Raw genomic sequence first — 16,206 nt, 5'->3', positions numbered from 1 at the left:
GGCTTATATGTAAGCTCTTCCCTAAAAAAAGAATGCAGTGGTGTGGGCAGACAATTGTTTTCAATGGAGCCGCCGACAGCAGCCGTGGCTCCATTGAAAACAATGCACGGACCTGCATTCACGCGTGTTTTTGCACGTACATGGGTGCGCACTTATGTATGCACCTATGTACGCACAAAAACACGCTCGTGTGAAGCCACCCTTATGGAGGTAAGGGCTCTTTCACACGAGTGCATATCGGCCGTCGTTTTCACGGCCCGGCCAATATACGCTATGATCTGATGCATTGGATTCCAATACATCAAATCACATGGCCGTATTCCTGTGTGTAAAAGTGCCCGGCTGGGCCAATATACAGCGCCGGGCGCTTTCACGCTGGGCCGAAAAGATAGTTCTGGAACTATCTTTCCGGCCAGAATACGTCAGCCACTGCACGGGCTCCTATGGGAGCCAATGACAGCGGCTGGAGAAGGGAGGTGTGCTGCTAAACTCCCTCCCGCTTCTCTCTTCCTCTCTCCTGCACTCTGGCAGTTTGCAATGGGAGAGGGCAGGGTGGGGCAACGCAAACAGCGGGAGGGAAGGAGAGAGGAGGTGAGCCGGCGAGGTGAGGGAAGGGGAGGCAACGGCATTGCGGCCTCGGCGTATATGCGCCGGGGCCCGTGCTATCTGAATGGGTGCACAGATGGTAGATTTGTACGCCCCTTCATGCGTTTTTACGGCGCCGGCAGGAGCACATAAAAATGCCTACAGCCATGTGAAAGAGGCCTGAGAAACAGTGGGATGTGACAGTACAGGGATGGTAAACACAGTGATGTCACAGTACTGGAATAGTAAACACAGTGATGTCACAGTACAGGAATAGTAAACATAGTGATGCTACAGTACAGGGATGGCAAACACTGATGTCACAGTACAGGGATGATAAAACACTGTGATGTCACAGTACAGGAATAGTAAACACAGTGATGTCACAGTACAGGGATGGTAAACACAGTGATTTCACAGTACAGGGATGGTAAACACGGTGATATCACAGTACAAGGGTAGTAAACACAGTGATGTCACAGTACAGGGATGGTAAACACAGTGATTTCACAGTACAGGGATGGTAAACACGGTGATATCACAGTACAAGGGTAGTAAACACAGTGATGTCACAGTACAGGGATGGTAAAAAGCAGTGATGTCATAGTACAGGAATAACGACTACCGTAATGTCACAGAACAGCAAAAAAAAATAGTTCAGAGATAAAACATACACTGATGTCCCAGCACAGGAATGATAAAATGCAGTGACCTCACAGTATAGGAATACTAAACACAGTGATGTCAGAGTATATTGATATTAAAAACAACATATTCATATCACAGTACAGGTGTAATGACCACAGTAATGTCACAGTACAGAGACAAAAAACACAGTAATGTCACAATAGTGGTTAATACACACAGTGGCATCTCTGCACATGGATAATAAAGAAAGCATGATGTCACAGCACAGGCTAATAACTTTTGTGGAGAAAAGTAACTGTAAAAAAGTTATTCCAAATTAATATTATTTGATTATTAGTAATAATTACTCATTGCTTAAACAAAAGGTTACAGTAAAGTGACATGAATTAGGCTGCCTGTCCACGGACGTTGCGGCATCCCGCAGCAGATCTCTGCAGGAGCTGGCAGACGGATCTCCGCTGGCAGCCTATCTGACCGCGGAGAATCGGGGCAATTCGCAGCATGATTTGCCCGCCGCGAGCAGAGAATCGCAATGATTCTCCGCTCGTGGACAGAGGGGAAGTGCTCTACGTAGCAACTAGCAACGCTATGGAGAGCATTTACTGCGTTCCCTGCGTTTTTGCAGTAGCATCTAATTAAAAATGTAGCACTGTTTATCATTTGCAGCTTCTACAGTACATGTCACTACATATAGGCACTGCAGTCTTAAGGCCATCTTACATGGAATGATTAGGCCGGCCTCACACGAGCAGATTTGAATTACGGATTTTGCGATCGCTGTCCGTGCATATGATACACAGTATCACTGCGGCATTGAAATACATTTTGCTGGTACGCTCACACTTGTGGATAGGAATTGCAAATTCTGCAAGCGAAAGAAAAATCACAGCATTTTCTATTTTACCGCGGATTTCGTGTGTGTGAGCTCTATGGATGTGTTCGATCCACAGTGCATACGCAAGTTGCAAGGAGACGAGATAACAAATGGTATGAAGAAAGCAGCCCACCATAACAGCACAAGAGAATGTCGCCTGAGCGATAGAAGGGTGTTTCGAGGGGGTTAGGCATACGTGGCCAGACGCAATTCCCTTACATGATCATTCGCAGGTCTTCTGCCGCAGATATCCGTAAGTGGAATCTGACCCGTTCGTGTGAGCCCGGCCTTGGATTGTGCAAAACTGAATGATAATCATCACTCAGTTTTGCATCAATAGTGCCGATTTGAGTGTGGTTCTGGATGCCGTGGATTTTCCGCTATGTGTGAACGTACTGTAAGCCTGACTTCCTTGACAACATGACCACCGAGCAGCACTGACATGAGCCACTTGGCAGTCAGCATAGGAATCAGCCCAACTGTCAACTGCAGTGGTTGACAGTTGGACTTGCATGCCAGGCTAATGTCAGTGCCGCTCCATGGTTAAGTTGTCAAGGCCAGGTCAGGCTTACGTTATTGCCTAATAGAGGATAATGGGGGTTCTCCAAAATGGCAGGATTCAGGTAACACTTTTATATGGAGCTTCATGTGACTAGCTCAATTATGAATTTTCAGTTTTTGAATGGATTTTCCCTGTAAACCGGCAGTCTCATCTTCGTCATTTAGTCCATATCCACAGGACATGCCACAAATGTCTGAAGGCCTCCAGTGCTGCCACGCCTGGTTGCCTATCAAGCCATGCATGTTGCGTGGCTTAATAGAAGGACTGGCAGATTGCGGTATATGACATTATACTGCAGGAGCAATCAAATGACGGCAAGTTCAAGCCCTCTATGGGGACTAAAAAATATACAAAAATGAGTTTTTAAAAGTTTTTCTATTTATATTAGAAAAAATAAAAGGTATTAAATGTTAAAAAACCTTTTCCCATATGAATAATGAAAAAATCAAAACAAAAAATAAAATTGCAGCACCCAATCTATCAAAGTAGCACGTTATTTATCCTGCCCGATAAATGTTGTTTGGAATTTAAAAAATACAACGTCAGAATTGCGCTTTTTGATCACCTGTCTCCACAAAAAAAAATGTAATAAAAAGCAATCAAAAAGTTGTATGTACTCTAAAATAGTACCAATAGAAACTACAGGATGTCTCGCTAAAAACAAGCCCTCACACAACTACGTTGATGGAAAATTAAGACAGTTATAGCTGTCAGAAGATGGTGGCAGAAAATAATTTTATGTTTTTCCAAAGATAATTTATTTTTTAAAACCATAGAAACCCATTTAAAAAAAAAAACCCATAGAATAAAGTTATCGTGTCATTTTTGCCGCAGTGTGTATGCCATAAAAATAAGTCGCACCCAAAGATGACTTTTGTTTTTTTCCATTTCACTCCACTTAGAAATTTTTGGAGGTTTTTCAGTACATTACATGGTACATTAAATATTAACGTTGAAAAATACAACTTGTCCTGCAAAAAACAAGCCCTCAGACAGCGACGTCGATGGAGAATAAGAGTTATGATTTTTTGAAAGTGAGGAGGAAAAAACGAAAATGAAAAAAAGGTGTCCTTTATGTGTTAAACTCCAAATTGTCTTCACTGCTGTGAGAGGAGCACGGGTCACAAAGGGTTACAGTCCGCTTCCATCCAGCATCATTATACTCTGACTCCTCTACTAATTTTTCAGGAAAATAGAATACGTTCCAGGGGCCATCACACTGAAAAAATAAATAAACAGCTGGCCAATACCTAAAACAAGAAAAGCAGCAATGGTCAGCTCTCTTCTTCCCCGGTAAGCAGCGCACTGGTCCCCCGCGACTCTCTCCATCTTTGGTTACAATGGAACTAAGGTGACCGCTGCAGCCAATCAGAGGCAGGAGCATCACTATTCGTTCTGGGCAACAGCAATCACAACCTAGCCACCATGATACCAGAAGCTTCTGACGGTAACTCTGCCTCCAATCCAGGAAGGGCTGCCTGAAGACTACATAAAAGTGTGCCAGCGCTGCAGAGGAGACGCGCGCCAGAGTTGACAGCGCCTGATAGGTGATTTTTGGGGTGGGGCTTATATTTCAAGCCTCCCTTCCTTTTTGAAAATCCCGGAAAAAGAGCGCTACGAAGTCGCGCAAGAAAACGCAGCGATACCGCACAAAACTCAGATGCGGTATCGCCGCGATTTTCTCGTGGCGATATCGCATTACCCGTGTGGAAGCGGCCTTAAGTTTTAATTTCAATTCATGAACCTTTTTCCTCTTATCCCCATGTGCCCCCTATGTTCTGATAATAATACTCACTATATAGTGGCACTGGTAGTGAGAACGGTGTGGAGGTGTATTGGTCATTTTGGTCATTAATGGAATACTGTGTACAGTTCTTAACACCGGGGCTCAGGAAAGATGTTGCAGTGCTTGAGGGGGTCCACAGAAGGGCAACTAAATTAATAAGCAGAATGAGAGGGCTGGAATAAACAGAGAGGCTATCAAAATTGGGATTATTCACCCTGGAAAAAAGATGGTTAAAGGGTGACCAAATAATCATATATAAATACATTAGGGCACAATACAAGGATCTCCCCCATGATCAAAATACTAACGACGACCTGTCCGTGCGTGAGTGAGTAGGTTTGTGACTTACATGCTCTGCTCCTGATCACATGATGTTGACATAATCACAGATCCACACATGGCTGCTCTCTGGCTAGGTGTTCTTTAGTATTCCATAGCAACCGAGGCCACAGGGGATTTGTAGTCTGCCAGTAATCTACACAATGATGCAGGAGCAGTGATGTCATCACTGTCATGTGATAAAGGGGTGGAGCATGTAACTCCATCACTGGGGATGAAGGACCTTTGATTAAGTCACCCTCATGTGTTTAGTGGTGGAGCATTACGTCATTCATTCAGGATGAACATGACCGTCATGTGATCATGGGCGGAGCATGACGGTGACATCATCACAGGTCCTTCATCTCCAGTGCTGTTTCTGATCCCTGTTGTATGGGATAAACAATGTATGTAGCAGCGCTGTGTGTGTGTGACGTGCATGTAGCACAGCTGTGTGGTGCATTGCGCCACCAAAAACACTGGTACTATAATTTCTTAATAATTACTAGTCAAAGTACTAACGACCACTTGTCCGTGAGTGAGTTACATGCTCCGCCCCTGATCACATGACGGTGACTTAATGAAAGGTTCTTCAAAGAGAGAGTTATCTGCCCCTGACCACATGACACTGACATCATCACAGGTCCTTCATTTCAGCCATGATTTTACCTCAGCGAGCAGCTGAATCACTGGTGCTCTGAGCTTCACCCTGATCACATGATGGTGATGTCATCACAGGTCCTTCAATATTTTGACCAACTCCAACCATCATCACAGGTCCTTCAGTGAGTTACATGTGATGATGTCACTGACTATATTATGAGTGGCACATTGCGCCACCTGAAACACTGGTGCTATAAATAATACTAATAACTAGTCTGTTTATAACTAGGATAGCGATGGTAACAAGAGGGCATCTTCTACGGTTAAGGCTCAGTCACACGGGCGTTTTTTTACGCACGTATATACGCGCGTAAAAACGTTCGTACTGCGTTCGTCAAAAAAAATTGTACCTACAAAAGATAGAACATATGGGTGGCAATGGACATGGTCACACGTTTTTTTTATGCGCGTATATACGCACGTAAAAACGCCCGTGTGGCTGAGCCCTTAGAGGAACAAAGGCTTCATCACCAACACAGAAGGTGATTCTTTACTGTAAGAGCAGTGAGACTGTGGAACTCTCTGCCTGAAGACGTGGTGATGGCAAAATCCATAGAGAAGTTTAGGAGGGGACTAGATGTCTTTCTAGAGTGCTATGATATTACAGGATATAGGCATTCAATAGTCAGAAGGGTTGTTCATAGGGGAATCTTCCGACTGCCGGCCTTGGAATCAGGAAGGAATCTTCTCTGAAGAGTGTTGATCAAGGGATTATTCTGACTGCCATTATGGAGTTGGGAAGGATTTTTTTCCCCCAGGTTGGGGTAAATTGGCTTCTGCCTCTGTTTTTTTTGCCTTCCTCTGGATCAACATGAGGGGGCAGAACCAGGATGAACTGGATGGACATTTTGTCTTTTTTTAGCCTAGCATACTATCTTACTACGTTATTATAAAGTGCGATTTCTTCAAAAACAGAACGCAGGTAATATTTAATCACCGTACGGCAGTAATATTTAGTCCTGGTATGTAATAACTAGAAATGTATGTGAATCATTTTTTTGTAAAACCCCGGCGACACCCCTGGAAGAACTAGAACACATCGCTACAGCGCTTTGCATGCCGCATCCTGAATATCTTCAGTGTGACTGTGTTGTTAATGCTGTATTTCAGTATTTGGGGCCCCATTTCTAAATTTGCCCAGGGCCACACTTTCTCTAAAAGCGGTCCTGTATATAGGTCTACATGAAGATGGCCAGCCCAGTTGCATCTACCTCCATGATGGCTACAGCTTCTGCGCTGACTCTCATGAGTAGCGCCAGATAGATCGGAGCTCGTGATCGGGCTGGGTTTACAGTCTGTGATTCCGAAAGCTTTTTATATGCCCGTCTGAGAACAACACTGTTTACCATGACAGATTAATTGCTCCTGAAGGTCATTCCCGCACGGCACATGTCACTAGATGACTCCATGTATAAGTGCATTTGGCATTAAAAAATCATAACAGCTCATTTATTTAGCTATTTACGGCAGGTTTTAGCAGAAAAAAGCTGCAAATTTTATTCCATGCCACTTTTGTGCAATAATTAGGAACTTTGCATATTCTTGCGTCGCGCTCCGCACTTCTGTGAGAAGTAGATGGGCTTACATAAATGAATGTGACCCCCTACGATCCAAGATAATTACTATTATTTATGCCAAAAACTAGCTTATAGTGGAAAACTATGTCTGCTCATAGCTGGCATACATTTCACATGTTGGTGCACGGACTGGCTATATATGCGCCAAATCTCATAGGAGGTACTTTGGCGCACTTCACTCCAGGGCACTTTGGACTTAGACCGTAGTTTTACACATACGACCGTGGGAATGAGCTGCGGACGTATTTACACCGAACTATTATTGTTCACTTTCGCTCATTTGAATGAATCGTCCCATTCACCTTTAACTAGAGCGCATCAGAAGTGATTTCCCCCCTGCTGTCCAGCGCAGTCAGTTTTGGGGGCGACAGCTCCCCTAATGTGTCTGCACTCATTAAAAGCAATCACAGATCTTATTAATGGGGGTTGGAAATGGAAAGTCTACTAGAGAGTCCCTTATACAGTCATAAAATCTATGCGTGTTGTCGTCACTACAGTCAGGTGACTCCTCGCAGTCCAGCAGGGGGCGCTCTACACGCCACACCACAGGAGCAGCGCAGTGGACGCCACTTCCGGGTAGTGCGCAGCCTTGTTCGGGCAGCAGCTGATTGGCGGGCCGTGAGCACGTGATATGTTCTGGTTACCATGGCGCCCGCTCCTCCCTGACTGACGGCCCCCGGCTCGTGCTGTCGCCGCCCTCCCTCTCTCTTCCTGGTGGCCGCCATTTCCTCCGTAGCCGTGCGGGAAGCCGCGGTATTAGTAGTCGGTGTCGCCGCTTGTCCCCGGGGGCCGGTTGCGGCCTGGCAGACCTCAGGCTCATGTGCCGGGAGGAGTATGTTCCCTAACTCCCCCGGTGTGGGCCGCAGTCCGCACCTCTCCCGCCCCTTCCAGCGTCACCCCGGGGAGCTGTTCGGTGAAGTGCCTGTTCCTCCCGCGCTGCTGCACCTCACCTACCAGAAGAATGCCAAGTGAGTCGGCAGGGGGCGCTGTGCTGGGAGGCTAGTAGTGCTGCCATAGAGAGTGCCTACTACAGGGGGATCATTCATTCCTTATGGGGGTCGTGTGCCCCTCTGGTAATGGGGACTGCAGCTATTCCCGACTTTATGCTAAGGTCACGTTTGCGCCATTGTTTTCTGTCGCTCAATCTATAGGAGGCGGACGGAAGTGTCCCATCACTGGTGCGGCGAGGGGGCTGACTAGCATAGGGGCTCTCTTGTTTCCGTCGTGCCCTCTGACCTCGTACGCCGCCGTATTTTGTCCGGTATTTCATTCATTAGAGGCCGCCGTGTCGGTGTGACTGCTGAGGCCAGTGATTGGCTGAGGCAGGGTGCGTATTTACAATCAGGAGAGCTCCTCGATATCTGATCCACTGCTCAGACACTCGCCGGGCAGTCACGTTCATTCGTCATGTGACCTCAGCCTCACTCAAGTCTAGGGGATTGAGCTGCTATACCGGGCATGACCTCTAGGAAATGTATGGCGCTGTGCCTGGGATGTAGTAAAGAGGCTAAGAGGCTGCGATACTCACCTGAGCACCTTGGCTTCTTCCGACAGTGACAAACCCCCCCCCCCCCAAGTGGTCAGATATTACCGACCTATCCTAAGGCCGGGCTCTCACGGCTGCAATCAAAATCCGCTGCGCAGCAAATTCCAGCTGTGTCCCTGCGTACGGCTACAAAATCGTACCGTGTAGTACACCTTTTTTTGTTTATATTTTCTGCGCCATCACTTAGGCCTCATGTCCACGGGCAAAAGAAGAATTAAAATCCGCAGCGGATTTTAACTCTTCTCCTGCCCGCGGATCCGCACCCCATAGGGATGCATTGACCACCCGCGGGGTAGATAAATACCCGCGGATGGTCAATAAAAGTGATTTTAAAAAAAATGGAGCATGAAAAAATCTGGACCATGCTCCATTTTCATGCGGGTCTCCCGCGGGGATGGCTCCCGCGGGCTTCTATTGAAGCCTATGGAAGCCGTCTGGATCCGCGGGAGACCTAAAATAGGAATTTAAAAGAATTTACCCATCCGGAGCGGGCGGGGAAGGTCTTCTCTTCCTCACGGCCGCATCTTTCTTGCTTCGGCTCGGCGGACGTGCCCGGCGCATGCGTGCGGCACGTCGGAGACGTGCCGGCGACGTGCCGCAGCCGTGACGAGTTCATCCGCCGGCCGAAGAAGAAGATCCGGCCGTGAGGAAGAGAAGACTTTCCCCGCCCGCTCCGGATGGGTAAATTCTTTTAAATTCCTATTTTCAGCGCTCATGTCCGCGGGGCAGGAGGGACCCGCTGCAGATTCTACATGTAGAATCCGTAGCGGGCCTGATTTTCCCCGTGGACATGAGGCCTTAGCGATAACATGGATACCCGCAGTCCGCTCACAATTTTTTGCTCGAGTACGGAAAATTGCGTTTTGCCATAGCATGCTATGGGTGATATTTGCTGCGGGCTCCGGAGGCGGATGCCCGCTCCTGATTCCATAATGCAAATCCACCCGTGTGCAAGCAGGATATCCGCGGTACAATAGGACATGCACCCTTTTATTTTCCATGAACGGATTACGCAATTCCTGCACACCATTGTGAGCGCAACGGTGTATTTCAATGCATTTGATTGAACAGCGAATCAAACGCTCGCAGAATCCGCAATTTAAATCCGGTTGTGTGAGAACGGCCTAAGAGTAGGCCAGCAGTGTTGGAGTCTGCGAAAACACCTTTAAATCTATATGGGCGTTGGCAATGTGTATGGAGCACTGCTGATTCGCTGCAGGGGATCACATGACTGACGGCTGTCGATACACTTGCATACAATGTATGTGCATGTTACAAGTTTGGTAACGTTGTCTCTTTTAGCCTCTCTAGGATGCTGATGGGTGGGAACGTCCTGGCGATGCCGCAGGTATCCTCGCAGCCCTGGTCTTACGGGAATCGCACCCCCATAATCAATCCGGTCTCTTCACCTTCCCAATTCCAAAATAGGAAGTAAGTGCGCCCCATTGTCTGCTGTTTGTTGCAATGAGCTGGCTGTTGTATTTGTTTGTTTCCGCAGACAGGTAGATATTACGGCGGAATTTGTGCCAGTAAAAAAAAAAAAAACGCAAAATGTTGGGCACGCTATATTTGCATTAAAATTTGCAATGCAGCAGATGGCGGGACTTATTAAGAGGTTTAATATAATCTATAGAGAAAGATGCACCAGACTTTGTAGGGAACGTCTCCCTTTTAAAGAGGTTGTTCGGGACGTTTCCTATTGACGATCTATTCTTCCCGTCCGTTGTCAGTGTGGACAGCGCTGGAAGCAGATAGCACTGTCCATACTCCAGCAGCCTGGGATGGTAGTGCAGGCACAGCTCACCTTGAATTCAATATAATACCAGCCTGGGCCACTGCAACACAGACAGCACTATCTGCTTCCAACGCTGTTCATACTGATAATGTGGATCTTGAGCAGTGGACCCCTGCCGATTAAGGATAGGTCATCAATAGTCAAAATCTCAGACAACCCCTTTAATAAAATTGCACATTTTGCTTCGGCATACATGTTAAAAACTGTTGTATGAAACTCTAGTTCTAAGTAAATACTCTCCCCCCCCCCCCACCCTTCCTTTTATCAAACACTTGTCAGCATAAAGGTACCTTCTCATGGGACAGTGCCTGGTGCATAAGCGCCCAGCTGGTCTTCCCGACAACTATCAGTAGATCGCAGGCTTCTCACTGCATGTAAACGCTTGGCGCTTCACATAGAATTTGAGGGAGAAGCCTGCGATCCAGCGCTGTTCTCTGCCTGTCTAAACGCTCTGCACGAGCGCTAACAACCTCGGCGCTGACATCCACATTTAGATGACGCTCGTCCCGTCTAAATGGCCCTTTTAGCCCCTGAATTGTCCAATTGTGTGTGTTTTGCGTCCTGCATTTGTTTATTCCAAGGTCACGCAGACATTGATGTGTTAATATGCAATGTAACCGCTTGTAGGGGGGAATGCAGAGAGCCCTATAGGTGGGGTTGTCGTCATCTCTAAATTCACTTAGTGTTTGTAGTGATGGACGGGTTCGTGGTGTCTTTGTAGCTGCAGGTTATTAGGACTGTAATCGTCATATTTCAGCTTGCAGGACGCGCTGCTCATGTCTTCATCTGAGGATTTATTTTAGTTTTCTTATGGACTCCTGCAGACGGGTGGAAATTCCATGGCGGGATTTCCCGCCTGTGCCCACTGCCATAGGATTGCATTAAATAATGTAGTCCTATGCACACAGCCGTGATTTGTCCGCGTGAAAACAAATCGCGGCATGTCCTATTTCTGTGCGGGTCTCACAGAGGCCTGCACAGAAATGTCAGTGGTAACGCGCCGGCTCCGCCCTGTGCATGCGCCGGCTGGTAGGCAGCTGGCACAGAGCAGAGCGAGACATCAGGAGCTGGTGAGCGCTGGGCACTGCAGGGGCACGGGTCGGATCCCGCTGCGAGATCCAACCCGGCCGTCTGCAGGCAGCCTATTTGTCTATAAAAATGACGTTTTTTTTGGATAAGTTGTTAATTTAAATTGAAAAAGAGAAACAAAACAACCCCCCCCCCCCCCCCAAATAATGCAGTATAGGTGGAATGAGGACAGCTTTTAGGTGCTTTTCCAGGATTTTCATTGGTTGCCTTTTTCCCTTAAGTATGAGCATACATATTAGAAATCTTCCGCACCAGAATTCGGTGTCTATTTTGATGCAGATGTCACTCACTGCATTGCTATGAATGAAATCAGTAGCGAAAATCCTCTCACTTCTCCGTGACAGAGCTTGAAAATCTGCAGCCTGACTATTTTCTGACACCGATATCTTCCACTGAGAGAATGGTGGTTGTTAATCTCATTTCACTTACGTTATACTGAGTAAGAATGCGTGCCAAAATTCTGCGATCATTCCGCTATGTGGACTCGCCACTAGAGAGGTGGGGGGCCCTACTGATCATCAGGACAAAGTGGTGATTGGTGGCGCACAGTTGTCCCTTCTCTGCAGTAACCTGACACACTGCCGATTATGTGTGTGTGGCTGTGTCCAGTACTGCAGCTCATGCCATTCTGGTGAGCAACAATAACCAACGATAGGCCGTCAATGTCAAATCCTGGAAAATGCCTTTACACAAAAAGACAATTTGAGGCCGTTTTACACATCCCAATTGTCAGGCACAATAGTTCCTTCACCTGATCCTCTGACCTTGTAAAAGGTACAACTATCAGCCAGCAATTGAGAAAATGCTTGCTCATCAGCTCATCGTTGACTTCCAGCGAGCATAAAACTGGTTGCAGATTCTGTACATCCCCACGTATGAATGAGATGTACAGCTGGTCTGTGGGGACAAATGATCATACTTACAATTATTCCACTCCATAATAGATACTCAGTGCATATAAAACAAGTGCCAATCAACATGCTTGTCGATTAGTTTCAATGGTAATTATTAGGAAATTATAGTACCAGCGTTCCTGGTGGTGCAATGCGCCACACAGTTCTGTTGCATGCACGTCACACATACACAGCTCTGCTACATTGCTTTCACATATAAGCTGCATGTGATTTATGAACTTCAGCATCTCGCTGAAGAGACATGTTCGCTCGTAGCTTTCACATATGAGCTGGTGGCTGAGGTGACATTGTGGCTTGCTGCTGTGTCATGTAAGCTGCATTAGCCTCACTGTGGCTTTGAACCCTCTGGTGACGTGTTTACAACACTGGACAACGGTTCACAACTAGATGAAGGGTGGACTGGTGTTGGTGGCATTAGCACTTGAGATGACATGATATCACCTTCAGGAGATGAGAAGATAGTAGGGAAGGACTGTGCTTCAATGTTGTTGGTCAATACGCACCACCAGCTATGTATGTGGACATTTGTGAGATGTCATTTATTGGAGTCTCCACACAAGCGCCCAGCTATCTCACAACATACAAACTGCCATACTGAGTACTGCTGTAGCCATAGCAACTAAGGCCGTCAGGGCTGTAGACCACCCATAATTCCTCATGTGACTGAGCACATGACGGTGACATCATCACAGGTCCTGGCAGCACATGAGCTATGTATGTTTAAATTTGTGAGGTGTTTATTGGAGTCTCCATGCAGGTGTGCAACAAACTTCCAGATGGAGTACTTCTGTATCCATAGCACCTGAGGTCGCAGGGGTTTGTGGGGGATGTAGTCTGTCCATAATCCCTCACTCAGTGGACAAGGAGGATAAAGGACTTGTGATGACATCACTGTCATATGATCAGGGGCGGAGCTAAGAGCTGGTAACTGACATCACAAGTGCTGTGAGGCTTTGCAGGTAAGTCACACACGGAAGGACAGACAAGTGGTTGTTAGCACTTTGATTATGTTGGACCATTAACTCTGCCTGTGGAAAAGCACCCGTAGGCTAATATCACACAGGCGAGTGCAATATCGGGCCGTGAAACTAGACTCGATATCACGCTCAGGAACGTGCGATGTTTCTGTCAAACGCCTTCCATCACTTCAGTACAGTTGTGAACCTCTGGCATGGCTTTTAGCTGCGCTGCAGGATTGCCAAGTGTTTCCCATTGTTTTCAGTAGGAAACCTCGCATCGCACCTGTGTGTACCTTGCATGCTGTGAAATGTGTTTTCCGGCCCCATTGAAAACATTGGATGAGGCGTTATGAGGGAACACAAAAAAATAGGGCATGCTGCAATTTTTTTCCTGCATCGCTCATGTGAATGACTCCATCCAAAAGAATGGGGTTCATATTCGTGTGAGATTTGTGCATCGCAATGTCGCAACGCCCAAATCCCGCGTGTTTTTTCTTGTCCTTTGTCCTATTCTTGTCTGATTCTCAGATGAGAATAGTGCATGTAATTTGCGGTGTCCCGCACAATGCGTGGACTGGGTGTCCGAGCGCGGTCTGATGTGAGTTGCACATATTCGCCATGTGAATATAGTCTTGGACCATGTTGTGTTATAACAGTCATGTATTTAGGTGCATTGTGTGGTTTTGAGACACGGATTTGTTTTTGTCTAGAAGGCATAATTCAGACAGTGCGGTCAGAACTGCATTGGGAAAATAAGATATTTACGGCAGTGGCATTGAAAAAGCACAACGAAAAACATGAGGTTTTCTCAGTGTATTCTTAACCTTACAGGATGAATACAGCTTTAGGGCTCATTCACACAGGCGTATTATCACCGCGTATTTCCATTCACACCTGCGTTGGAACTGTTAGGGAACGCTGCATGTAAAACGTAGGAGAAATAAATCACAGCACGCTCTATTTCTCTGCGTCTCCAGCGCAGCCCTGCGTTTAATATGCAGCCACGCTCTGCACAGAGCGGGGAATTTGAGAAAAAAAAGTCAAATTGCGCATATCCATGATATCAGATTGCCAGGCATACACAGTGCCAATTGCAGCATGTATGTGATCTCTGCCGGCAGGGCAAATGGACTGTGATGAGTACAACGCTGTAAGGCTGACAGCATTGTACTCCTATGCCCATGTGAATGAGCCCTTAGGCTGGGTCCACACGAGCGTAAGATTATCATGTGATATGGGGTAATTCGCAGGCAATCAAATACATTGCCTTCTGCTGTTTCGCTCACATTTACGTGTAAGAATTGCGTAATACGTGAGCACAAAAATCGGAGCATGTTCTATTTTGCCGCATATTGCGCATGAGAGAGCCCATTGTTCTTTTACAGTATAATATCGCTGCCATGTGCGGTGATAAGCCGGGTCACCAACAGCTCCACAGCAGTAAAACCCTGCGTAATTTCTTCAGGGTTTTGCGTGTACAGCCATGTGAGCGAGTTGTACTACATCATGTTGTATTCCTGGCATTTTACTGACTTGTGCTACCTACACATGGGTGAGTGCGCTATCGGGCCGCAAGCGTGCATTTTTGTGTTGATGCGAGGCGTTTTTCTGGCAAAAAACCCCTCCCGTCACTTGTGTGAAGTAGCGTTCTTTCAGCGTGGCTTTCACATGCTTTAGTGGATCAGCAAGGGTTTTTCTGTTTGTCTTGGTTTTTGTTTTGTTTGTTTTTTCCTTTTTCTCAATGGGAAACCTCGCATCACACTCGCATACACATTTCATGGTGTGCAACGTGTTTTACTATCCTAAAGAAATAATGGATGATGCATTCTGAAGAACACGAAAAGACAGGACTGCATTCAAATGAATGGGGTTCGTATTTAAGCCAGTTTTGTGAGTCTCGCAATGCACAAATCTCGGCCGTGTGAAACCTCAGGCCAGTGACCAACAAGTGTGTTCTGTCCGCGGCTCTGCTTACCTCAGCAACAAGCATCCTAGGAGTCTATAATGCTCGTAGTTTGGGTCAGGATACGTGCGGTGCAGCCAGGACACCCCTTATTTCGGATGCAAAAATGCAGACCGAATACACCCGTCGGTCACTGGCCTAATCCTCTTATAGGGCTGCTAATTCTTCTCCTGCGTGCTCAGATGTTGTGGCTCTGAGGATACAATACAGTGCCGGCGACATGTCCATCGCTGTGCTTTAACAATGTAGTCATGTACCCGATATCACAGGAGAAACCTTCTCCACTCCGGTCTGTAAAGTGTGTCTTTTCTATATGCCTCCATGTACACTTAAGATTAGTTGAGTTCTTCCACTTTCAGGCAGTGTCGCTTGTTGTCCCAGCTTCAGTGTGTTTTTCAGTCTACAGCCGTCGCCTAGAGGGTGTCTCATGTGTAACACCTGGATGATAAGTGTCCTCGGAGTATGCAGCTGAGGCACACCGGGATCTCCACGGGGCTCTTACAGATGCTTCTTACAACTAAATAGCTTTTGGGGCAAAAGCGTCTTGTCTGATGTAACCGAGTAAGATGGTGTTTTCTCATCTATCTTCACAAGCTTGGCTTCTTAGCCTCTGATCATCTCCCATCTGCTCTGTGTAGACGTCAGCGATGCTTTCCAATATATTTACACTGATGTAACCGTAGGCTTTCATTAGCCACGCGTATTTCAAAAGGGTTTCCTTTGGGCTCATGTTTGGCCGGTGTGTGTCACTATGCCTTAACTTTTTTTCCGTGTTGAAATGCATAGTCCAAGTTAGGGCTGTGGTGTCGGTAAGCTGAACTCTGACTCCATCATAAATGTATAATAATTTATGGCAGTAACATCAGGTTTAATCTATTATGTACTAAAGGGATATTCCCATTCCTTTGGACCTGCGGAAACAGCAGA

At 46.6% G+C, this 16,206-nt stretch overlaps 1 protein-coding gene across 1 annotated transcript in view; it reads left to right on the top strand.

Annotated features, from left to right (window-relative positions):
• The first annotated feature begins 7,681 nt into the window (after positions 1-7,681).
• Positions 7,682-16,206, top strand: part of TENT2 (terminal nucleotidyltransferase 2) — a 38,215-nt gene continuing 29,690 nt past the window's right edge. The window contains exons 1-2 of the mRNA XM_066602835.1: positions 7,682-7,981; positions 9,862-9,990. Coding sequence (XP_066458932.1) covers positions 7,848-7,981; positions 9,862-9,990 — 263 coding nt within the window. The 5' untranslated portion in view covers positions 7,682-7,847. The remainder of the gene's footprint in view (positions 7,982-9,861; positions 9,991-16,206) is intronic.

The sequence above is a fragment of the Eleutherodactylus coqui genome, chromosome 5 (assembly GCF_035609145.1).
Source record: "Eleutherodactylus coqui strain aEleCoq1 chromosome 5, aEleCoq1.hap1, whole genome shotgun sequence".
In the NCBI taxonomy this organism is placed as follows: Eukaryota; Metazoa; Chordata; class Amphibia; order Anura; family Eleutherodactylidae; genus Eleutherodactylus; species Eleutherodactylus coqui.
The sequence above is the reverse complement of the archived record's forward strand: the minus strand, read 5'-3'. Positions and strand labels throughout refer to the sequence as shown.